This window comes from Kwoniella newhampshirensis (genome assembly GCF_039105145.1).
Source record: "Kwoniella newhampshirensis strain CBS 13917 chromosome 10 map unlocalized Ctg14, whole genome shotgun sequence".
In the NCBI taxonomy this organism is placed as follows: Eukaryota; Fungi; Basidiomycota; class Tremellomycetes; order Tremellales; family Cryptococcaceae; genus Kwoniella; species Kwoniella newhampshirensis.
Genome location: NW_027118344.1, coordinates 117,091 through 139,563, shown reverse-complemented (window position 1 = coordinate 139,563; position 22,473 = coordinate 117,091). Strand labels below are relative to the sequence as shown.

At 51.3% G+C, this 22,473-nt stretch overlaps 8 protein-coding genes across 8 annotated transcripts; 2 read left to right on the top strand and 6 right to left on the bottom strand.

Annotated features, from left to right (window-relative positions):
* Positions 1 to 121: 121 nt before the first annotated feature.
* On the bottom strand, positions 122 to 1,182 carry IAR55_006761 (uncharacterized protein; the record flags this gene model as incomplete). Its single annotated transcript, XM_066949841.1, has 2 exons — positions 122 to 443; positions 683 to 1,182. The coding sequence occupies 2 exons, from the start codon at positions 1,180 to 1,182 to the stop codon at positions 122 to 124; spliced, it is 822 nt and encodes a 273-aa protein (XP_066799533.1).
* A 1,024-nt stretch (positions 1,183 to 2,206) lies between these two features.
* Positions 2,207 to 8,012, top strand: IAR55_006760 (uncharacterized protein; the record flags this gene model as incomplete). The annotated part of the gene is made up of 17 exons (XM_066949840.1): positions 2,207 to 2,303; positions 2,761 to 2,950; positions 3,059 to 3,072; positions 3,157 to 3,231; positions 3,296 to 3,630; positions 3,687 to 4,373; positions 4,430 to 4,597; positions 4,714 to 5,313; positions 5,375 to 5,524; positions 5,577 to 5,624; positions 5,687 to 7,041; positions 7,103 to 7,202; positions 7,265 to 7,310; positions 7,364 to 7,516; positions 7,579 to 7,750; positions 7,819 to 7,879; positions 7,944 to 8,012. The coding sequence occupies 17 exons, from the start codon at positions 2,207 to 2,209 to the stop codon at positions 8,010 to 8,012; spliced, it is 4,320 nt and encodes a 1,439-aa protein (XP_066799532.1).
* A 364-nt stretch (positions 8,013 to 8,376) lies between these two features.
* On the bottom strand, positions 8,377 to 11,468 carry IAR55_006759 (uncharacterized protein; the record flags this gene model as incomplete). The annotated part of the gene is made up of 3 exons (XM_066949839.1): positions 8,377 to 9,864; positions 9,946 to 11,054; positions 11,147 to 11,468. 3 exons carry the CDS (start codon positions 11,466 to 11,468, stop codon positions 8,377 to 8,379), a joined length of 2,919 nt encoding a protein of 972 aa, XP_066799531.1.
* An 824-nt stretch (positions 11,469 to 12,292) lies between these two features.
* IAR55_006758 (uncharacterized protein) lies at positions 12,293 to 12,918 on the bottom strand (the record flags this gene model as incomplete). The annotated part of the gene is made up of 3 exons (XM_066949838.1): positions 12,293 to 12,336; positions 12,407 to 12,464; positions 12,604 to 12,918. 3 exons carry the CDS (start codon positions 12,916 to 12,918, stop codon positions 12,293 to 12,295), a joined length of 417 nt encoding a protein of 138 aa, XP_066799530.1.
* A 338-nt stretch (positions 12,919 to 13,256) lies between these two features.
* Positions 13,257 to 14,615, top strand: IAR55_006757 (mitochondrial 54S ribosomal protein bL12m; the record flags this gene model as incomplete). The annotated part of the gene is made up of 4 exons (XM_066949837.1): positions 13,257 to 13,262; positions 13,360 to 13,563; positions 13,911 to 14,123; positions 14,499 to 14,615. The coding sequence occupies 4 exons, from the start codon at positions 13,257 to 13,259 to the stop codon at positions 14,613 to 14,615; spliced, it is 540 nt and encodes a 179-aa protein (XP_066799529.1).
* Positions 14,616 to 14,874: 259 nt separating this feature from the next.
* IAR55_006756 (uncharacterized protein) lies at positions 14,875 to 16,773 on the bottom strand (the record flags this gene model as incomplete). Its single annotated transcript, XM_066949836.1, has 4 exons — positions 14,875 to 14,977; positions 15,071 to 15,648; positions 16,066 to 16,220; positions 16,572 to 16,773. The coding sequence occupies 4 exons, from the start codon at positions 16,771 to 16,773 to the stop codon at positions 14,875 to 14,877; spliced, it is 1,038 nt and encodes a 345-aa protein (XP_066799528.1).
* A 434-nt stretch (positions 16,774 to 17,207) lies between these two features.
* On the bottom strand, positions 17,208 to 20,106 carry IAR55_006755 (uncharacterized protein; the record flags this gene model as incomplete). The annotated part of the gene is made up of 16 exons (XM_066949835.1): positions 17,208 to 17,333; positions 17,402 to 17,424; positions 17,483 to 17,549; positions 17,612 to 17,783; positions 17,887 to 17,950; positions 17,999 to 18,074; positions 18,151 to 18,207; positions 18,265 to 18,304; positions 18,371 to 18,449; positions 18,519 to 18,551; positions 18,646 to 18,861; positions 18,953 to 19,124; positions 19,261 to 19,351; positions 19,424 to 19,501; positions 19,581 to 19,778; positions 19,898 to 20,106. 16 exons carry the CDS (start codon positions 20,104 to 20,106, stop codon positions 17,208 to 17,210), a joined length of 1,701 nt encoding a protein of 566 aa, XP_066799527.1.
* An 815-nt stretch (positions 20,107 to 20,921) lies between these two features.
* On the bottom strand, positions 20,922 to 22,218 carry IAR55_006754 (uncharacterized protein; the record flags this gene model as incomplete). The annotated part of the gene is made up of 5 exons (XM_066949834.1): positions 20,922 to 21,050; positions 21,142 to 21,520; positions 21,577 to 21,679; positions 21,767 to 22,010; positions 22,147 to 22,218. The coding sequence occupies 5 exons, from the start codon at positions 22,216 to 22,218 to the stop codon at positions 20,922 to 20,924; spliced, it is 927 nt and encodes a 308-aa protein (XP_066799526.1).
* Positions 22,219 to 22,473: the final 255 nt, after the last annotated feature.

Below are 22,473 nucleotides of genomic sequence, written 5' to 3'. Positions count from 1 at the left end.
ACTCTAACTCCCAATGACGACGAGTCGTTTCTCATCGCGCTCTTCCTTCTTCTTCATTTTCATGTAATTGATCCAGGTCCATGACCAACCAGTCCTCCTCCTGGTATATATCTATTCTTCGCTATCGAGCGGCCCCAGTCGACCACTCCAACCCATCCACGTTCACCCTCCCCGCCAAGTCCCTCATTACACCTATCATATCCTGTAATCCAACATCACCAGGTATCGGTACCGGACTGACGGGTCTCGACGGATGTAACTGGACGAGATACGGTTCGTCCTTGGACTTGCTATACCCCGACGGATTGGAAGTGTCACGTGGCTTTGATTGGGAGGGGTTGAGATGAGTTATGGTTATTTGCAGTGTGAGGGGCGGGTTGGAAGGGATTGACGAGAGGGGGATGTGGAATAGATGGCCTGTGAGGGTGTATGTGTGGGCGTGTCTGTGGAGATGGATGTCTTTGGTCAGTTCCGTTGCAGTGAGAATTTCTGCTCGTCAGGACAGGTGCAATGGAAGATAGCAATATCCAGTGGATTGCGGAACGAAACGAAAGTAAAGCAATATTGAACAAAGTGTCGGAAGATGGGTGAGAGCAGGTCATCATAGCGACAAATCGACAATCAAGACGAACCAACAGGCGGACAAGGTAGGGTGACAATACCACCCAGGCAATCTACTCACTCGAATCCCATTGTTTCCACAAACTCCTCCACGTCCTTCTCCTCACTTGACCCCGTGATTTCCAAACCAATAACAGCTCTCACAGACGCTTCTGAATATTCCGCACTTCTCAAAGGTGCCGATACATATTCCAAAGAATATAACCAGTTCCCATTACTATCATCGTCATCATCATCATCATCGTCATCATCATCATCATCCTCATCATCATCATCATTATCGTTCTTCATCGACACTTCTTCTGCTGTCCTTGAAATATTCGAACGTGTTGTTCTACGAGATGTTCTTCGCGAACGGAAGCGTAATGTCCTCATTTGACCGCTGACCACAGGGTTTGCGGTGGTGTATATGCGATCGATGACGTGGTATGGTTCTGCATGTATTGATAGGAGGGATAGGTGGGAGATGAATGTTGGGTGTAAGGAGGGCGGAAGGAGAGAGTAGAGTGTGGGGAAGAGGGTCGGGGTAGGATTGGTATTTGGAGTGGACGATGATGCCATTTTCGGGACGTTTACCGAAGAGTCGTGTCAGCTTTATAAGTACCGTCGAGAGGCGGAGAGTTATGGTATCGAGGCCGCTGTGTCAAGTTGTCGGCAATTAGGATGCAAGTTGAGACGCTGTCCTCTACTGTGATACAGACGACTTTAAGTAAGCACACTCTGTCTAATGTCATTCAATTGTTGTGAATCAACCTTCAAAGTCCGAGCAAATGAAGACGTCACGACTTGCGTTGTTACATACACCATGCTCAACCCATCCGCATGATGAGAAGGATGAGAAGCGTGCATAGCTCGAGTTCTTACACACCTGTACTGGTCCCGAACGGCGGATCAGCAGACACCGTACATGGACTGTACACCTAAACCTACAGGCAATGTCGAACGACCGAGCGCTCGACACGATGAAAAGCAATGATAGTCACTACGCCACCCTCAAAGACCAACGGCGCGTTTCACATTGCTTTGTCCAACACACAGACATATACACACGACCACAAGCCTCAGCCTGTATGCACCCTCGCCCTGATCTCAAATCACCTATGGTGTACACATGGATATCGACGCACCGCGCAAGGCATGTGCGCCACCTTTCCAGAAACAAAGGATGGCGACTGACGAAAGCGGAGAAGTGAAACGCGTACACGCTGACATCTTGCGCTCGGACATCTCGTTCATGATCCGATTGCGGAAAGCGTTCAGCGGGTGATGTTTGGGAGCGAACTTGGGTTGAGGATCAAACATAAAAGCAGGTTGACTGATCTCTGATCCGTCTGACATCGGGATCTACTGCGTTTTCTTCACGACGAGGACGAAGGACCGAAAAACCTTCTTCGACTGTACGCTGTACACGAGGCTTGGGATCGATCGGAACCCAAGTTGATTGACATTCTACTTTACAACCTTCATTCTGAACTCACAACGCCATCCTTCATTGTCCAATCATATTCTCATCCGTCTACTTTAGTTGTTCACCATCTTTCGACTTCTCTCGATTGACCTCATCTTGATCGACTCGCAACTCACCATGGCCACCAAGGTGCTTCGTACACAGCAGACATACGCTGCCAAGCGGGGTAACACACCACACAAAGTCGATGAAAGGATACAAGTGGTCGACCGTGGTGAGTAAGCGAGCTCTTGCCCTTTGGTTCGTCTCACCTCAGCCTTCCCTTTCGACTTGTTTCCCAACTTGACTCTTTCTTTATTCCCGATCTGCTTCCTCCTTTGCTTCCACCATTCCCTTCCCTATCATCCTAGAGTATGGTAGCTTCCACCACCATCTTGGCGTTCAGACACACACATCCACACAGAGGCGTTTTGTTCTACCAGAGTGGCCTATTGTTCGTTCGTCAACGACTCAGGCATCCGCTCGTCTTACTCGGTTAACTTCCGTTCAAAGTCTCATGGTTCGCCGCACCCGGAGTCGCATGTGTCTCTTTCCAAATACAAACCTTGCATTCATCTTATACCCCACACTTTTGACCGGTTCCATTCCCCAAGAGTTCCTTTGTCCTCTTTGAGTCGAGCTGTCTGCTTCGATAAATGGTCGAATCAACGAGAACATATGTCACTGACAAGATCTGGACTGTACTCTGCAATACACCAACAATTTATCCTCATCCACCGTGAGATCCTCAGCTCCAAACAAGAAAGACGATCAACCCGCTGTGAAACCTGGAATCGGTATTGGAGGTGCTTCGCACAGATCTACCCCTCCGAAAGACCAAGACTCGAAGAGCTCCGGTCGACCTCCTGGCAAGACGCCGTCGTGAGTGTCCATCCGTTCAGACAAGCAAAGACACATTGTTCCCCGAGTCCACGCAGAAGCACAAGCTGATGTGTGCATTGGTTGATTGTGTATTTGGTCGTGACGTAGCACACGAGCTAAAGGTAAGTTCCGGTTGGAATTCGCTATGGGGAAGGGAGTGAATGTCAAGTTGAATGAAAGCTGACAAACTCTAACTTTGCATATAGTCCTACCTTGGGTTCAAGAATTACAGACGGAAGAGTCATCTATTCCTGAAGGGATGTTTGGACCGTATCCCTCCCGTACGCCTTCGTCTTCCATTTTCGCACTGGAACCATTCTTGATTGACGTTGACCTCTTCCGCAGGACCTCAATCGATGGCTGAAGCACCCTTGCCTCCTGCCCAATCTCGTCATCCCTTCGCTTACTCAACTGGTCCGACACTCCCGTTCGCGGCGTTTGGTGCTGAGCATCCCATTGAGGAGCAACGACGCCATCGTCGTGCTGAAACCGAAGTCATGAGTCGAGGTGCAGGCATCAAAGCAATTTCTCGTCCTGCTACAGCTCTACCCGGTGGCGGACGGGGTGGCGAAGAGACTCCAGGACAAGATAGTCTAACCAGTCCTGGAATGGGAACATTTGGCCTCGATGGGAAGACGTCGTCAGCACAAGGTCTTTTCACAGCTGCAAAGCTCACTGGAGTGAGTACACGATTGAGAGCTCGTGGGCTCATGGGAAGCTGACACGGTTCACTTAGGGAGGATCTACCGATCACTATAAATACATCACACGCCGCTCCCCGCCAGCTGATCGTCTCCCACTCAACCCTGTCACCACCTCCCATCACACTCCCGCTCATACTAAACCAGATTCAGATGAGCACGATGACGCGCCGGATGATCGCTACCCTCACCTCCATCGTCCTCATCACGAATTACCTTTCTCGCCTGCAGAAGCTCAAGGCAGGCAGCTTGAGGCAATGGAGGAGGCTCGAGCGGCTGCCTTAGCTCAACTAGAAGCAGCCCAGAGAAATCCCGACATCATGATGGAACAAGAGATGATGGTGGGGCTAGGAATGGAAGATGGCATTGGCCAGTCTAGAGGACCTCGTCAAACTTTTGATACGACTACAAGCGGTCCATCTTTCGGCCATATCTTACATCAAGATGGATTTCCGCCAACCTCCGCTCAGCCTTCCAGGCAATCACCCATGGAAGGAATGGGTCCCAGGCAAGTTGGAGGCGTGAGCGATCCCTCGTTCTTTCGCATTCTATTTGGTGTCCCCATGGGCATGACGGCCCCAAGGTCCATGATGGTAATGCGTGATAGCGGTAGAGCACGACTCGGGTTGGGAATCCCCAGCTTGTTTGACATCCTCGACAGTCCAGTTGTCGACAAAAGGGGACCAGAAGACCGCAGTGCTTTTGTCGAGACTGTCGAAGATGTGCGTCAGGGTACCTGAAAGTGTCATTCAAAAGGCTAACTCAATCTCTCCACCAGGAGGATGACCCCGCAGTCCGAACTCAAGCCAGCACTCCAAGCCCTAACCTGAGGAGAGAACCGGCTGCACATACCACCGGTCGTTCAACAGTAGTTCCCGAGTTTCAACCCGCTGGTCCTGTTCCCACGGTCGTGGATAGTGCACCTTTTGCACCTCGATCGAGTACCGTGAGTATCATTAATTCTTTTTACTTCTTTGACGTATGCTTGTGTTTCCTGAATTCATTGAAATGAGCTCCCGATCTGCAAGTGCTGATGGGAGTTCCGATCCTACAATATAATAGGACGGATTTGATCCGTATCCTGTCCATTTACCAACTCCTCTCAAAGACAATTATCGCATGAGACCGACGGGGACGAACGTGCCCATCAGATCAGCCAATCTGCAAAACACAACAGCACATTCGAGAGCAGGCAAGGCCCCGTCTACTATCTCACAAGCATCAGCCAGCCCTCGAGTCCCCTCCGTCGACGCAGCTCCTCTAGGTCCGACTGCAAAGAGGTCAGACCAGCCTAGGCAGGTTCCGACTGTGATCTCTCAGCGAACAGTGATCGACCAGCCGGACAAACGAACCGTCTACTCGGTCCGCACCAAGAACACACCAACCATCATTTCTGATCACCGTCACCCAGAAGGGCATGGGGAAAGCGAATCGACATCAGTGCGATCGTCCATGACGTCCCCGCCTCCTGAGTCTGTGGCTCCGACCACGATTAGCAATGTCAAGAAACTGGTCGCCGAGAGCAAGTTCCATGACGAAACGCTCTGTCAATTGCTCGATGCTGCTAGGCTGAACTTGATCGGTGACGAGGCGAAGAAGGCTTTGCAGCGAGCCGCAAGGGCCAGAGTGATTGAATTGAGAGATCTAAAGGGAAAGGGCCAGGTGAGTCAACGGATCGGGATCAGCAGTGTAGCGATGTTGTCATCACTCACAAATTGGACAGCTGGAGGAAGCCATGAACAAGCCTGTTCCGGCTACGACACGAGACGACATAACCAACGAGTTCACCCCCAAGCGCGAGGAACAAGTCAAATCAAGAGGTAAAACGAGGATCAGTGAATCTCATGCCAAAGCTAGGAGTGATAGGACAGAGGTGAGTGTGAAAGATACATCGTCACTTCAAGGCTGAAAAGATTGCGGATCAGATGCCGATTCCTCCACAAGTTCAAGGTCCCCCAACATGGGCAGAGGATGTAAGTCAGAAGGTGTGAGGCTCTCCGTGTACACCATGAGCTGATCGTAGACCATTCAACAGATCATGTCCCGGCTCCAAGCGTTCGACGCCCGTTTCGCTGCCATAGAACGAGGGAACTCCGAAACAACAGGGGCATCAGTATCTGACAAACCTGAGGATCGCCATTCACAAGTAACTCAAGATATCCCAGGTAATCTTATCGACGAGCTGATCTTCCACGAGCTGCCCAGCTCAGGTTTCACCAATGGTATCAATATGCCCAGAGGTCTCTCGCAGTCGATCATTTTCCCTCAACAACCACCTATGATTTCGATGCCTGGTGCAAGCGCCAGTGGACAACCATTACCTTCCCATTATAGTCACAAGACTTTGCATCAGATCTCTCTCGCTGGTACTAGGGTCGATGGAAAGGGAAGTCCACACGCGTCACGAACTCGGTACACGCAGGCCCACTCCCCACAGACCGCTCAATCTCAACATACCCAGCGTCCGACCAATCAAGTCATGGAAGATCACAACGGACGCCAACAGTCTAGAAAGGCATCTCAGCCTTCCTCAACTATCACGAGATCCGGCGCCAATACCTCCGGGAGCGGACCGGTCATCGAAGGGCGAGATGAAGAGGTTCCGTTTTGGGGATCGGAGGTGGAACTCCCCCAACCAGGGGAAAACGTCCACTTTCCCCGAGCGCCGACCATCGCCCCTACGATCAATATCCTCGCGCCGACCGAATCCAACCCGGGTGGCAAGGGGAGCACCCGTGCACCTAGTAACAGCGCTATATCCATAGCAGCGTCCCGTGCACCCACCAAAATGACCCCGGACCGAATCGATATAACGGTCGTCAAACAACAAGCATTCCCAGAGACAGCAGTACCTCGTCCCCAGGAACGGGATCTTCCTTCTCCACACTCAGAGAGTGTGAAGTACCAGCGACCATCCCCTGCCCTCTCGAAGTCGAGGACGCTCGACGAATCATCTAGAACAAAAGCATATACGGCTGGAAGAGCGACGATCCAGTCCTTTCAACCGGATATGTATCCTCCACCTCCTTTCAATCAGGTTCCGAAGTCTGTCTCTGTCTTCCAAGCTGCCCAAACGTCACGCGCAGGAGCCCAATCGCCGGCAGGTCGTAAATCATCTGGCAATATCCACAAGCGTGCTCGAGATCAAATCATCACACCTCCTAAACCGCCTTTCTCGCCTACTCGAGATGTGATACATGTCATCGATCCCCTGTTCGCCAATGCCGTCACCGCGGGATGGCAGCCCTGGGATCGACTGTCCCAGACGCTGTATTCATGGGCCATTATCGCGGAAGAAAAGAGTTTTGTCAGGGCGTTGGAGGAGATCAGTCTGGGAAGACAGGTGGAAGAGTTCCCCTTGTCCATCTTCTTGATGATGACTTTCAAGCGGTGAGCTAATTGCGGGCCTTTTTGGCAGTCACGACGCAACCAGCTGACGGATTAAGATCAGATGGGTGAAAAGAAATATGAGCGAGTCACCACCGGTGCCCTGTGACAAGCTCTTTGTGCCGCCTAACCTGGCCGTTGCAATGAATGTGGCGGTTCACAATGTAAGTGTGATCTCCTGTATAGTTTGACGTTGCTTTATTTCCATTAACGCTGGTGAGCTTAGCGACGATATCACGAGGCCAAGGAGATCTTGCTTAGTCTGTGGGACTGTAAGTATAGAGCCAAGCATCAGGAGAACTCTCACTCACCCTACGTTGTGCAGCTTTAGGCTCGAAAGAACCTCCGAGAGTCATCGTCTCCCTGGCTCCCTTGGGCAACGAGGTAGATCAGTGGGCCGCGCATCGGTACGACCTGGTTTCCAAGCACCTGACCACATATCGGGTCTCACATCTTGCTGAGATACAAACAGACGGTCGTGAGTGCCGCAGTAGCGTTGTTCTACATCTGGACGCATGCGAGACTGTTCAGAGCTTTCAGGCTCGTTCTGGTGGTGGGAAGCCATTCGTCAGGCTTGGCCTCAGCTGCACATTCCCGACATGGAGAATCTGGAGCGACGTGGCGGACAAAGAGTGATCAACCAGCATCGCCAACCCGAGTGGAGACATGAGAATTCTTTGCTCGCGGCAAACATCAGTCGAAACCTGCTTTTGTAAGCTGTGCATTCCGCCAGATCTTTTTGTTACGAAGTGTGAGCTTACTCGGTCATTTGGTTCGTAGGGGTTATCGACCGGAGCGACAGCACGATCTCACGAGGTTGAGAGAGCTTGTCTGGGCCGAGGTGAGTAGTGCATAGGGATATGTGAACGTCGTCTTTGTGTGACTGACAAGCGGCGTGCTCGCAGGTTAAGCGTCTTTTGGTGAAGAAGAGGAAAGGTCGATTGTTGGTCGGATCAGATCCGTATGACCCATAACCGGGTAGTGACCCGATCGTTCGTTTCTCCTCTCTGTTTTCTTGGTCATATACGATACGCTCCAGATACCTGATATCCTCACAACATTGTCAGAGGAGGATAGATAGGCGTGAAATCGTAATGTAGAGATGTGACTTGGGACTGTGATTGGGAAGACCATGCAGACGTCCAAGGTGAACCAGACAATCATGACTTGAGTAATCTCTACCTACTCACTGAATCAGGATACCGATTGACATGTCGCATGGGTTCATGTCAAACACCGAATCACTCTCTCCTTGTTCCCTTCCTTCTTCACCTCTTTGACCAAGCAACAAGAATATGCATGCTACTTTACTTTACTGTACCGCCCTGATACTGTATCCTACCGAGTCTCTTCGAACCCTGGCGTCCCAGCTCTGCTCATACTTCTCTGAGCCAGACCGATCTCACTCAGATTCACCCTCGACGAATTCCTCGACAACAGTCCATTATGTTGAGCTTGACTGAAACTTGATGCTGTTGGAGTCAAGATCCCACCTCCAGTCGACGTCCCGATCCCGATCCCGTGTCCTGTTCCTGTTCCTGTTCCTTCTCCACCGTTCAAACCATTACTCGTTATTCCTGAAGAAGAAGATGCAGTGCCTCCGTTCAAGAGAGATATGGGCGGATCGTTCCATCCTCCTCCTCCTCCTCCTCCTCCACCACCACCACCACCACCGTTTCCACCTCCTCCACCATTACCGGCAGGAGTTGAAAATCCAAGATTGATCGACGACGTCAAGAACGTATTTGAGTTCTGTCTCGATTTGCCCGGTCTCGAATTCTTCAATCTAGGTGGAGAGGTAGGCGTCCCACCACCATTCATGATGGAAGACGATGAGATCCCTTCGGAAAGAGGTGTCGTCGATCCAGGTCGAGACGAAGACGAGGTCGTACCTCCTCCATTGCTCGTCGGCACTGATAAGCCGTTCACACCAGTGGAAGAGGTGTAAGCAGGAGTGAAGAACGATCCTGGTTGATTACGAGGTGACGGTGGTTGACTGGGTGAGAGAGAGCTTGATAGTGGCATCGGGATATGTCGTGGCAGACCATTACCATTGGTGGACCGTCGACCACTGGATCCGCCCATGGTGAAAGGTAACGTCCTATTCAGCGCTTTGCTCAACCGAAGCGACCATAGTCTGAGTCGTCCCACTGAGGTAAATCGAGTTTTGCCAAATGTCGAAGATGAAGACATTGAATCGGAGATGTACCCATCTTCTAGCGAATATGAATCGGAACCTGAACTTATTACCAGGGAGAGCGGCCAGGGGAGTCGCCAAGTCACTTTGCCACTTGGCGAGTAAGAGGATGGCGAAGAGATACTCGGCTTTCTGCTTCTTCGTCCTCCATTGGACGGTGAAGCAGTCGGGGTTCTTCTACGTCGACAAGCAGCGATGATAACAAGAAGTATGAAGCCGATCACTCCATAACCCCAGACAGCTTGTATGCCGTAATCGGTCAGGCGACTCTCCATGCCTCCTAACCTCAACGGTCCAAGTCTCGCCATCCAAGCGTCCTCAACAGCTGTCGACCTCGGTTGTACAGCTTTACTAGCTTCAATCACCATCTTGCCCAATGTCCACGAGATGGCCGTCTCTTCGATCTCGTCCATACTTTGGAAATGGTGCTTCTTATGTTCGTGTCCTTCCAGTAGACCCTTTTCTCTCGCGCGTCTTTCAGCTTCGGCATTGGTGTCACCGACTTCACCGCCGGTGAGCGTATCATTGCCGCCGGCGTCGACCAATCGGGGGATGCCTATTCCTTCGTGGAGAACATTGGAAATCCAGGCACCCTTGAAACATTGCAGTTGAAGTCGAGGGAGGTCGACCTGGTTCGTTGCCAATTGTCAGCTGGTCCATGATAATCCTACTATTCACACTCGAAAGCGAAAGGATGAACACCAACTCACCTCTGCGCCCTTCCATCCCTTCTCCTTCTCCACCTCATTTTCAATCACTTTCCACTCCTTTCCACAGAAGTCGTTCATGCCCTTCTCCCATTCACCCCAATCCCAAACGCCTCCAAGTCCCAGGACCTGCTGAGTGGTGTACCAATACTCGCTGATCCCAATGAACCCTCTCTGGTCTTCTCTCCCAAAATCTATATGTGGTGTAGGTTGACCCGCGAAAAGACAGTGGTCGGTCGGACAGGGTGCTGTATGTTCCAGTAACGGTGTGAGTTCTCTCAGACATTGTGAGAACGATCCGGATCCTACAAATCCTGGATGTTTTGATGGGTCGGGAGAAGGTATTTCCAAACTGACCGGTAGGCATGGGTCCACTATCGGTTTATCCAGACCCGTGCCGGTGACATCGTGTTCCGCTCGCCATTTCAGGATGAGAGCTTCGATGTACCTTTCTCTCGCTCTGTTCGTTCCGAATCCAAGCCATGAAGTGACAAAGACCGGCCATTCCACATCTTCTCCTGACAGTAGACGGAGCGAGACCGTCCGCAAATCCTCCGATGGGAAATTGGATTTCGTCAATTCTCCTGCAGAGGGTGAGAAGGCTAGTTGAGTGGAAGCGCCGCCCATATCAAGGAAACCGAAAGTCGGGGAGTGATGATTCACGTCTACTGGAGTGACCGAATCTGATGAAGAATCTGGAGGAGCATTCGCCAGTGGTGCGAGGGGTAAGAGGTTCGAAGAGCTACTGCTAGCTGCCGAAGAGGTCGTCGTGTGATCCATAGGTGGCGCATGACCAAATCCGTCCATCAAGTAGTTCACCGCTACCCATCCCCACATCCCTTCTTCTTCTCCCGAGATCACTCGTATGCTCTGTCCACAAGGTCCAGCAGATGAAGGTCCCTCCACCCGAAAAGGATACTCTTTTCGGATCAGATCACACGTGGATTTGAGGATCGCATCTCGAGTCGAATCGGGAAGAAGTCGCATGCCTGCCGTTGCGAGGACGTAGATGGGCGTGGAGGAATGTTGTGATGGAGGAATATGTTGCAAGGCATGTGAAAGGAGGGGAGCCAGGTAGGTTGGGACTTGTTTGGGATCGATTGTGGAGATACCTGCGCCGCAAAGATATCTCCTGTCAGCTCCCACCTTGAATATGACTTCTCGTGTAGGACCTAGCCAAGCAGTGCTCGTATTTAACCCTCACCTGGTTCGACTCTCTTCACCCAATCATCCCCTTCTGCACCTTTCCCGACCCTCACCAACCTTCTCAAAGCTTTCGTCTCCATCATCGACTCCTTCTCTTTCCCTTTACCCTTGTACCCATCACGATCATTCCTCCACCACCATCTTCCTTGACCTCCAGCTCCAGGTCTGCTCGACGTCTGCGCAGCCTTGACATCTTGTAGGATCTCTGCGCGTTCGAGGTCCGGGTCTCGCCATGAGTAGATCTGGAGCCGGGATCCGGACGACCCGGCGTCTATGACGAGGGCATAGTGTGTAGAAGCGGGGGTGACTGACGGGACCATGTGCGGTTGACCTCACTTTTAGGTGGATTCGGGGGTCTGTTGTTGTTGTGGAGAGGAGACGCGACAAAGTCGGAGAGAGCTGTTCTCGGTTCTTTTCTTTTCGTTTGGCTTTTCGTACAGGATTCAGTTTGTATAACTGTATGAGCAGAGCACTGACCGCGACACCCAGTAGGAAGAATGACAATGATCCGGTCAAGACAAATGTATGAGATGAGAGATGTAATTCAGAGGTTGATGGTGTAGAATACCAGTTGTTGTCGTTGAAAGTTGTTTTTCCAGGGAATCCATTCGTTGATCGTGGCAACAAAGCAAGGCACGACAACGAAAAGTCTAGACCTCTCACATGACAAGACGGTACGAGTACTCCCTCCTTTTCACCACTCCCGTTCATTCCTCAACACCGTATCGCGCAGCTCGACGGGACGGTCTTGTGGAGTTTGGCAAGCATCTGTGGAGGGATATCCGCCCCCCACTGTACTTCAGTCTGGCACGCTTGCCAAGAATTGCGGTAAAACTTCCGAGTCGTCGTCGATCATGTGCTGCCTCATATCCTCACAGATGGATCGTCGAGCTGCGCATGTTGTTCTCCAGACCGAATCAGATGCGAGAGCCACACGGAACTGAGCTCTAGGTCCAGAGTATGCTATCGCGTTTATCGTGATATGAGGATGGTGGTTCCGCTCATCAAAGATCGGTCTGGTGGCTTTCTCTGCGCTTGATCCCTGCAGTCTACCTGCTTGTCACTGGTAGCAATACGCCATATCATCATGTCGTAACAATTCATAATTTTCCTTGAACAATTCTTCTATTTGTAGCAGATGGCCTTATTGTCCCGGATCTTGAAGGACGACCAGTAGGTATTTCTCGTCTATACACGTCTGGGCGTCAGTCCTTTCGTCCCTTCCGTAGTCTATCTACAGTCAAGATGCTACACTCACCAGGCGTTATAATCAGCTCGTGTCGTTTCGTTCGTATTCTCATCAACCTGAGCTCGTCCTGGGCAACGACATCAGTGATCAAGCTCATAGGAATCACAATCACAATCTGGTGAGATCTCCGGGTCTAACGCGTGGTCATACGTCCGTCGCCAGTTGTCTTCCTGGAGGTGCGATGGAAAGTAGGACCCCCGACTCACCCCTTCATCACACTCCTCGACAGCTCTACCCACGCTCCAAGCCACATTCTCCACCGCCTTCGCATATTTCCTCCCTGATTCTCCCTCGAACACCGTCCCTGTACTCTGTACGATCCCACCGATAGGTCCTTCCTTCGCGGTTGACGCGGACCAAGGTGCAACAGGGGACGGTCGTGTGAGTATCATGACTCCTCTGACGTTTCTGTATCCTGACAATCTCGACAAGGTCGATTCGATCTCTGGCGGAGGTGCGGATTGTGTCGGTGTCGTTTGGGCAAAAGAGGATGAAGGTGAGAGAGGCAGTTCTGTTGACATGTTGTTTGTGTCACGGTCCCTCTTTATTGTCACTTTCATACAAACTACTCGTCGCTGACATCTCCATCACCGTTCTCGTCGCTTGTTGTTGTTGTTGGACTCTGTGAGTGGAGGTAGGTGCGCGGTGCGCAGGAGAGAGAAAGAGAGACGAAGATCGGGGAATCCCGGGGATATTTCACGTGTGGCACTTTTCTTCTCGTACAAGTCTCAGTAGTCAGAGATTTCGATCCATCTTGCATTCTTGTGATTTTGTGATATCGGGTGATATACGACTGAACGATACATCTCTCTTCTTCTTGACAATCAATCGTGAACAAGCCAGTCAACTAGCTAACGAGATGAGCGTGAGTCCGCTTCACCTCCGTTCGCGTTCCGACGACGCAGATATATACACCGTCGTCCTCGCGATCTTCTGTTCTGACACACTTGCTGCTATCTTAGATCCCCCGAACCCTCCTTCGCTCAGCAAGAGCTTCATCTTCCCGACTCCTGATCTCAAGACCTCTGTCTACCTCTAGACCCATATCGGCAGAAGCAGCAGCAGAAGCGGCCGCTGCGCCTGTATCACCCAAGATCGCACCCATTGTCGAATCGATCTCGACTCTGAGTTTGTTGGAAGTGTCGGAGCTGGTCAGCGCCTTGAAGGTGGGTAGAGTCGTGCTGGTGCTTCGGACGGCCCTGTTTGTGAGGGCAGTGGAAACGGTCTTCTGGAACGATGCGAGTATATGGTGGGGGGTTGGAAATGAAGGGTCAAGAGAGATTCCATTCCCAGGACGATCGAGACGAAGGATGTCGTCCGTGCTGGAAAAGTCATGGAAAGGACATCTGGCGCGAGGAGAACAAGGACATGCTCAGCGTCGGGAGGATAATATACGCGAGCGGAGATCCCGCACGCATATGACTTTCAGAGGCTTGAGAAGAGGACTTAACCGCTCAGCCTTGACATCTACCGATCACACAACTGACACTGATCCATCGTTACCATCTCACAGACCCGACTCAACATCACCGAAATCGCCCTCCCAGCCTCATCAGCCCCCGCCCCCTCCGCCTCATCAGATCCCGCCGACTCGGGCGCTGCCGCCGAAGAGAAACCAAAGGAGAAGACGATCTTCACCGTGAAGCTGGAGAAGTTTGATGCGGCCGCCAAGGCCAAGATCATCAGGGAGGTCAAGGCGATGATGCCTAATATGAATCTGGTAGAGGTGAGTTTCGGGGTGTCAGGTTGGTTCGGGCTTCGTCGTGGAGATGGGACAACTGTGCAACGTAAGGGATCTTGCGTCGAGACGGAGGAAGAGATACGAAAGTCGGGAAGCGCGCTTGGGGAAGAGCCTGGGACGATCTACGCCCTGTGTGTGGAAGGGAATCTATAACACGGTCCAATGGAGATTGCGAAGGGGATTCGCTCGATCCTTATCGCACAGCTGGTCAACACCGTGTTTGTCAAGTCTGCGTCCCGGCGAGGGGTAAGCGGCCTCGCGGTGAAGGTTGGATCCAGTCTATTGCCGGTTGGGGGAAGGTCGATAGCCTTCAATAAGAAACCGAATGGGCTTACTAACACCTTTATCTCCGCTTCTCAGGCCAAGAAATTCGTCGAATCCGTCCCTCAAACACTCAAGGAGAACGTCCCCAAAGAAGATGCCGAGAAATTGCAAAAGACACTCACGGACCTTGGTGCTACTGTCACTTTGGTTTAAGCTTGAGCTTGACGGATTTAGAGGGGAGATGGAGGGAAAACTCGACCATTCATTATCATGCATCTCATTTCATGCGTTTGGCCTTTTGACTTGTAGATGATCCCGGCTTGCCAAGATTGTGTCGAGTCGGCCGGCCTTACCTTCCTTTTGACGGCTCGCTTTAGATTTTGCCTCTATCGTCTCATGGTCTATCCATCATCTTTCTATCCTGTTTACAACGGTCATTATCCCCACTGCATTTATCGTGGGCTTTGCCCCCTCAGATGACCCTGTTCACGATCCCTTTCCCATCAAAATAATCAGCCATGATATCGATCGCTCTCGTACACCCTTCGAGTGTGACGCCGTCGGTGCTTCCACCACTGCGAGTCGAGTCGAGCCGAACAATACTATCAGCATTGCGTTCATTGTGCGCACAATGATGGATGATTGTGCTGCTGACATGGACCACTCACAGATGAGGCAGACACACGACATTCAACATCTTCCCCAATTCACCCATGGTCTCCCCATAAGCAGGTTCGATCTCGAAGACGTCGAGACCTGCTCCCCCAATTGTCCCGTCTTTCAATCGCTTCTCCAACGCACGTTCATCCACCATCCCTCCCCTCGCGGTATTGATCAAGATCGCATCCCTCTTCATCCAACTCAGCTCTTTGTCACCTATCAGACCTCTCGTCTTCTCCGACAGGGGACAATGCAAACTCAGAACATCACACTCTCTCATCATCTCTTCCAGACTGTCATATCGCTCATGGGGAATAGTCACCGGATATCGTTGATCTTCCACCGTCCATCTCTCCTTCGGCGAAGTGGGCGAATAGACCAGGATGCGACAGTGGAATGCCATGAGTAGCTTGGAGAGCTCGTAGGCCGTGTCGCCCATACCGACAAGAGTGACGGTCTTGCGGAACAAACCGGGAGAAAGGGCACGGATGGAGGGCACCAGTTCGCCGGATCGGATTCGGTGGTCCACCTCGAGCACTCGACGGAGGAGAGTCAGAATGAGCGTCAGTGTGAGCTCGGCGACGGCCTGTGGTGGGAGAGAGCAGGTTGAGTAAAGGGTCCCGGTGAAACAGTCAGATCGGATATGGTACGATACGATACGATACGATACGATACGATACGATACGATACGATACGATACGATACGATACGATACGATACGATACGATACGATACGATACGATACGACACGATACGATACGATACGATACGACACGATACGATACGATACGATACGATACGATACGATACGATACGATACGATACGATACGACACGATACGATACGATACGATACGATACGATACGAGGGATAATGAGACAGAGTGAACAAGAAGGAGAAAGCGTCATCAGCGTTGGAACTACATCACTCGTATATCTGAGCAGTGCTCTTCCCAAGGTCCGGGAGCCCGAAGACCTGCAGATCAATAATCTCGAGAGCTCACCTGACTATTCCCGCCTGGACAATTAGTCACCACGACGTCCTTCTCCCTCACAGTGGGGATATCCATATTATCGTACCCCACTCCGTTCCGGGCGATTATCCGCAATTTAGGCATGTTCAGGAGCAACGATCGTCCGACGTGGCCGGTTCGAAGTACTGCGTGATGGGGCGGCGTGGAGAAGGGTGAGGAAGGAGCGGAGAGGAGAGGCGAAGCAGGTTGACAGTCAGCGGATACGTAAAACTTGATACGTCCGCTCTTCAAGCACAGTACGAAGTCTGCTCGTCTGCTCTTTGTGGGATCTCAGAACACCTTGTGAATTGCAGTCTGTGCTCGGCCGAATGTTCAGAGCATCTGTCAAAGCGAGCAAATCCAAACTAGAGAGGAGGAAGGAATAACCACTCCTCTCTCCGACTGTCACCTATCTTCCCTCAGGTTCTTCCCCTCCATTCCGGAAAAAAAAAGGCGGTCCTTCAAGCAAGAAATGGGAAAAGAATAAGAACACTCACAGATCCCATCTACAGCACTCAACTCCTCTGGCCCATCACTCGGTCGGATGACTCTCGCAAACCTGCTTGCGGCATACAGCTCCGCTTTGGGATGAAACGGAGTATGAAGATACACCGTCGCCTCTTTGGCAGGAGGACGAGGAAGGTCGGCTTGGACAGGCTCTGACGGAGGGGTCGGGAGGTAGGATTGATCTTGTGACATTGAGATTTGCGGGGGTTTGAGGATCTGACGATCGTTCGGTCTCGAGGGAAGGCTGGGTATGTGGATTCCTGGGAGAGGAGGAGGGGATAGAAGGGGGAGAGAAGATGAGTGTAGATATAATGGATGCGTAATGAAAAGACGGACAAGTCAATCAACTTTTGAGTCCCGATAGACACGCATACACCCGGGATTCCGGGATCTCGGAAGTCACCGATCCTTCCTGTAACTTAACCTAAATGTCAAATAATTCAACGTCCACCGATCATCTCCGTAGATAAGCGAAACCCAGTCACCATCGTCTCCCATTTTCAGCGCATATGCGACGACCTTGTGCTATACCAGAATGCAATCAGGAGCTCCTTTCACATTCTCTACGGTTGTATATGCAACGGTGGTATAACCATTCTGATTTCCATGCTCTATGCACATGCCGCTTATACCTGCATCGCTCTCGCCTTCTCCTCCTTGAACTGTGCGACCCATTCCTGCACGAACAGCTTCTCAAGTTCATGTACGTCCCTGATCCTCGCTGGCTCTTCCTCATGATTGGTGAGACCATTCTGCGATCGGTACAACCTCGTCAGCCTCACGACCTTTCAACGCCAAAAAGAGAGTGTGATCGACCCACCTCGTCGTAGTGATGCACTCCATCTGAGACAAGTCATTGTCAGTTGTTGGCCTTATCGGCAAGACGGTGAATCCAGCTCACCAAAGATGATGTGAACCGGTTTGTTCACGGAAGACTTCCTGGCTTCGGCCAGATCGCTGTTCGGAGTCTGAGACGTTCCGTCTTGTCAATTCTGTGTGATCCCATGGACGAGCCCTGAGAAAAACTTACCATTGACCTCCAGGGATCCCGATCCCCGTCGATGAATGCTAATCTGTCTGCCTCGATAGCATAGTCTCCTCTGCGGTTGATCTCCTCTACATCTGGGATGGCTGGGACGGAGAAGTACTTTCCAGGTGGGTAGGCTTGACGACAGATCTTGGAGTCTCGTTCCAGGGTCAGGCTGGAGAATGATAGGCCGAATATCAGTCGTGTTGTCCGCAACTAGCTACGTGTGTCGTCCGATTTTGGTACGCTTTGTGAGGAAACAAGAGGGGCAGACTCACCGCTTCGATAGAATGCTTGGTCCATCAGTTGTAGCAGTCTGAAAATAGCCCCATTGTGTACAAACTGCTAGCACATGAGCTTTCGTTGTGCCACACCAGCAACGAGCCGCACCTTGGAACTGCCACAATCTCCAGGTTTCTGACAAATCGGTTTGTCGGTACTTGGAATCATCTTGCGTTCCGAAACACTACACATAACATCGAATTAGCAGTAGTAGTGCTTGACAAAGGACCATCAATGAGCATAGATGAAATGTAACTCACGTCTTCGATGTCCGACGCCGGGCTGCCTTCAGACCGAGGACATCTCGATACGACACGCTACAGGCAGCCGGGATCAGCAGTTGTCGGGCATCGATGCCAGTCGACTGGACATACCTCTTTGATGTACTTTCCATAATTGACGATCTCGGCGGGACTTTAGGATCACCCAGATGAGTTTGTCAGCAGATGCTATCTGTCGAAAGTAGCAGCCTCAACATACATCTTGAGCAAACCCAAATGACCATCTGATCCGCCTGCTGTGAGGGTGTCACAGAAGTTGTAGAACTCGGTGGATCCGACTGTTGCACCACAACAATCACGTCAATACTGTGCGAGCGGTCTCTCCATTATCGAGGCGTGCAACTTACCCGCTGGATCCCAATTCTTAGCTTGCCAGTAACCTGAAAATTCATCGTTAGCATCGTTCTGATCCCGCTTTGTGAATCGTGTTTTGAGAGCTCGATCACTGCCTTGTCATTGCTCGATGATACTGACCTGTTGGGGTGACTAAGACATCGGCAAAGTCTGTATTGTCTTCCAATTGTTCCAACCCAAATAATGACTTCAACAACGTTGGCAGTGGCGCTGGCATATCCAAGATTACGTCGATAGCTTTGATAGTGGATCGAAGAGCGGAGATACATTCTTCAGGACCGTAGCGCTGGACTGGGTCAAAGTATTGTGGGAAGTCTACTTGTGCGTGTGTGACAGCTAAAATTGTGATTGATCAGCAGTGCCCGGAGATGAAGTGTTTCGATTGCGCCTATGGGGGAGAGGCCATGGTTGAAAAACGTGTACTCACCACTACTGGCGATAGCACCCCAAACCAGATCTGGGTACTGCGTTCTCATATGAGCGGCCCTGGCACCGGCGTAAGAACCTCCATAATAGATCCAAGGGGTGTTGCTGGGATGCAATGCGTCCGACGAAGACAGCGAGACGAGCAACGAAGGGGCCTTGAAGTTGGCAATGAACTAAGGTAGAGACGGGTGATATCAGCCGGAATTCTTCGCATGCATAGTGCAACTTGGATTTCAGAATGAATTATCGATATGAGGCACGGTGAAGAGCCGACCAGATGACTAGTCGAGCGAGAGAGAGATCACACACATAAGCTGAATCCTCGAGCGCCTCTGCGTTGTTCAGAAACCGCAGATCGTCTGTGGAGAAAGAGGGCACAGGAATCGATTCGCCATAGTACCTAAAGAAAGGAATGTCAGCACGAAAGCTAAGTCTTTCCTCGACGATCTCCCTAGACCCGGTGCTGTCATACCTGTGTTCAAGGACAATGGATAGACCATTCGTAGCATTTGACAAGATCTGCAAGATGCCCTTTTCGAGGAAAGGCAATCTGAAACAGCATATTCATGTCAGCTGACCGCCTATTCCGAGTTCGATGTCATTGAGCTAGACGACGTCATCGGACTCACCGATCTGCCCCGCTCGTCTCTCCTCCGTCGAGGACGAATACTGGACCTCCTTCCTTGTAAGAACTGGCATCCAGCCAATACCTTTGACAAAACGTCTCGATGATGGTGGGGTCGAAGTGACTGATCAGTTGGGGAAAGCAGTGTGCCTCGTACTGCGGTTTCTGCTTGGACAAGAAAGCGTGCTGAGAGGAGATGTCGCTGCGTCATCGAGAAGTGTCAGCCAGCTGCTCGTTGACTATAGTAGCAGAGGATCGTTTCCTACCCTCTGAATGAGGAATACGGAGATCACAACAGAGGAGATCAGAGGTTGTACATACCTGGTCAGAAGGTCCGAGATGGACTGGTCCTCCGACTCCAGGTCCTGCTCTCGCTGACGAAGCAATGCCTTCCACAGCCCAATTTGCGGTCGACCCGTAAGCAACAGTTCTCGGTGGGTCAGAGCGTCGAGTGTCGGCCTGCTTTTCGCCGCCAAAGCGGCGTTGATCAGTGAGCTGGCGCTCAACAGGATGAGGGTGGAGAGAAGCATCTTGTACGCTTGCCGCTGACCTGAGGTTGTACTGAGCGCGATGTAAGCGTCAAAGTTGACAGATGTCGCGATATAGATCGAGGTAAAATCCATGTTGATGGACAGCATGGGGTGAACAAGTCGGGTATACAAACACGGCTAAACCCGAACGGTTGTTGAGCGATGGAGAGTCGCTCAATCTCCGTCTCAGCTCTCTCACCCAGCACGAAACTGCAGCAAATCAATCAATCGAGCATCCAGTCCAGCTGGCACTGACTGACGGACGCATGGGAGCCGAGATCATGTATACATGGAGCAGATATCTAATCAGACCAACAAGTGATGTATCGTTCACCCTTCCATTCCTCATCCTGTCACGAAAAGACGATGAGACACCCGACCGAACGGCGGAAGACTGCTGAACGAACCTCCGTCCTGTTTTATGAGGAGGGAGACTTGCTTCAATCTTAGCGCTTCCGAGCACCTGGTTGTCGTGAGAGATGATATGACAATCAAGCGACTCTGTGAAAGGACACGACGGTAATCAGCTTGACGTTCATGGGCGAGTAGGAGCGGTTGACTTACCTATAAGGAGGCGCGGTTGGAAGAAGAAAAGAGGACCGAACGAGAAATTGCATCTACGGGTTTTATAGGCAAGAGCGAGCCAGTGACGGAACTAAAATTCGGTGTGGCAGTTTCTACTGTACATCTGCAACACCGGCCGGGGAGGTATTTTGCATTGAAGCATTGACATATGCATGAACCTACACGCAGCTCCTATAAATCCTATTCACTAGATGTTCTACATTATGGGAGCTCATATCTCGACCGTGAGCTTAGGGCTCTCGCTTGACTGGTGCTTTCGCAAGATCGCTCTGTTGCAAAAAGGTCTTGAGATCCATCATCCAGGGGAACAATGTCTTCGTGCTCTCTACTCTACCGTCGCATTGGACGTCGATCATGGCCTGTACGATAGTACCGCTTTGTGAGCCTGCGAATCTCCGCGGATGGCTGCTTGACAGAGAGATGTGTCGACAGCAGCCGTTTATAACTCACTTTGTAGAACTTGAGTCTCTCCTCTGACAAGCCGGCAGGCAGACCCTCAGTCTCTTTCTGCCTCAGATCCTGCCCCGTGACTTCTGTCCAGACGTCCATCCAAGCTTCTGGGCTGCCCTCGAAACCTGCCAGCTCCAGGATCGTATGCGAGGAGAACTTGTCAGGGTTGGCAAAACATTCTGCTATGGCGCGACCTATGTCCGAGGTTGATTGTCCGCCTTTCCTTTTGTCGGGATTCCAGAGAGGAATCATACTGGCATACCCGGGCACAACGACGAAGTTCTCGAAGAAGATGCTCGGTCGAATGATGTTCTTATAAGCAATGAGAGAAGATGGAACGGCGAAAAGGTGATCTTCAACGACCTTCTTGGCCTCGACACTGTATTTGCTTTAGTCAACCCGACATCTCGCGTCAGAGACAATGTGTCCACATACACGGGTATCCCGGTGTCGACTTCGCGATACCCGAAGAAATCGGTACTTGAGAAAATGACATGATCGACTTTGTGTTCCGCAGCAGCATCTATGACCCCCTTGCCTGTGTTTCATGGTTCGTCAACAGAGCGAACTTCAAACTTCAGATACCGATGAGGTCTGTCTTAGAGGGCACACGCGGCACACATACCAGATGACACTTGCTCTGCCGCATCATAACCGAAGAGAGCGAATGCGATCCCGTGGATCTTCCCTCCTGCCAGTCTGGCAGCCGCTTCTTCGAGTAAGTCGCTCGCTTTACTTGCATCCCCCTGGATAGGCTCTACTCCCGGTAGAGCAGCGAGGCCAACAGCTGCGGGTGAAGTGACATCGCGGGTGACCGCAAAGATCTTGAACACAAGCCCATCAGACGAGGTGTTGCAATTCGATAACCACTGTATAGATTACAGGCAAGTTAGCCCAATACACTCCCTACGCTCATGCAAGTCGCCTCTTCGAGCGATCAGATCACAATCGGCTCAATGATTCCAGAAGGAGATACGAGAGGGGTCGAGGGTGAGGGGCGCTCACCTGGGCGATTGCATTTCCTTGTTTGCCCGTAGCTCCAAAAACAATGATGTTTCGCGTGCCAGTGCGGCTCATGTTGACGTATAATCCTTGGCAGGCAGCCTTGAAGGGATCGACGGCAACATTCCCATGTTTTGCTCCTCTCTTATACGGCTCCAACCTTGATGACTTGCCAAAGAGAGTAACCGACCAGCATCGGCGACCGATCGGCGACAAACTGACGCGATTGATCAGCCAAAGATAACTGACTGCAGAGATGAAGTACTCCCCTACCTTGACCAAACTTGGATATACGTATGCACTGTCGAACTGCAGAGATAACTTTTATGG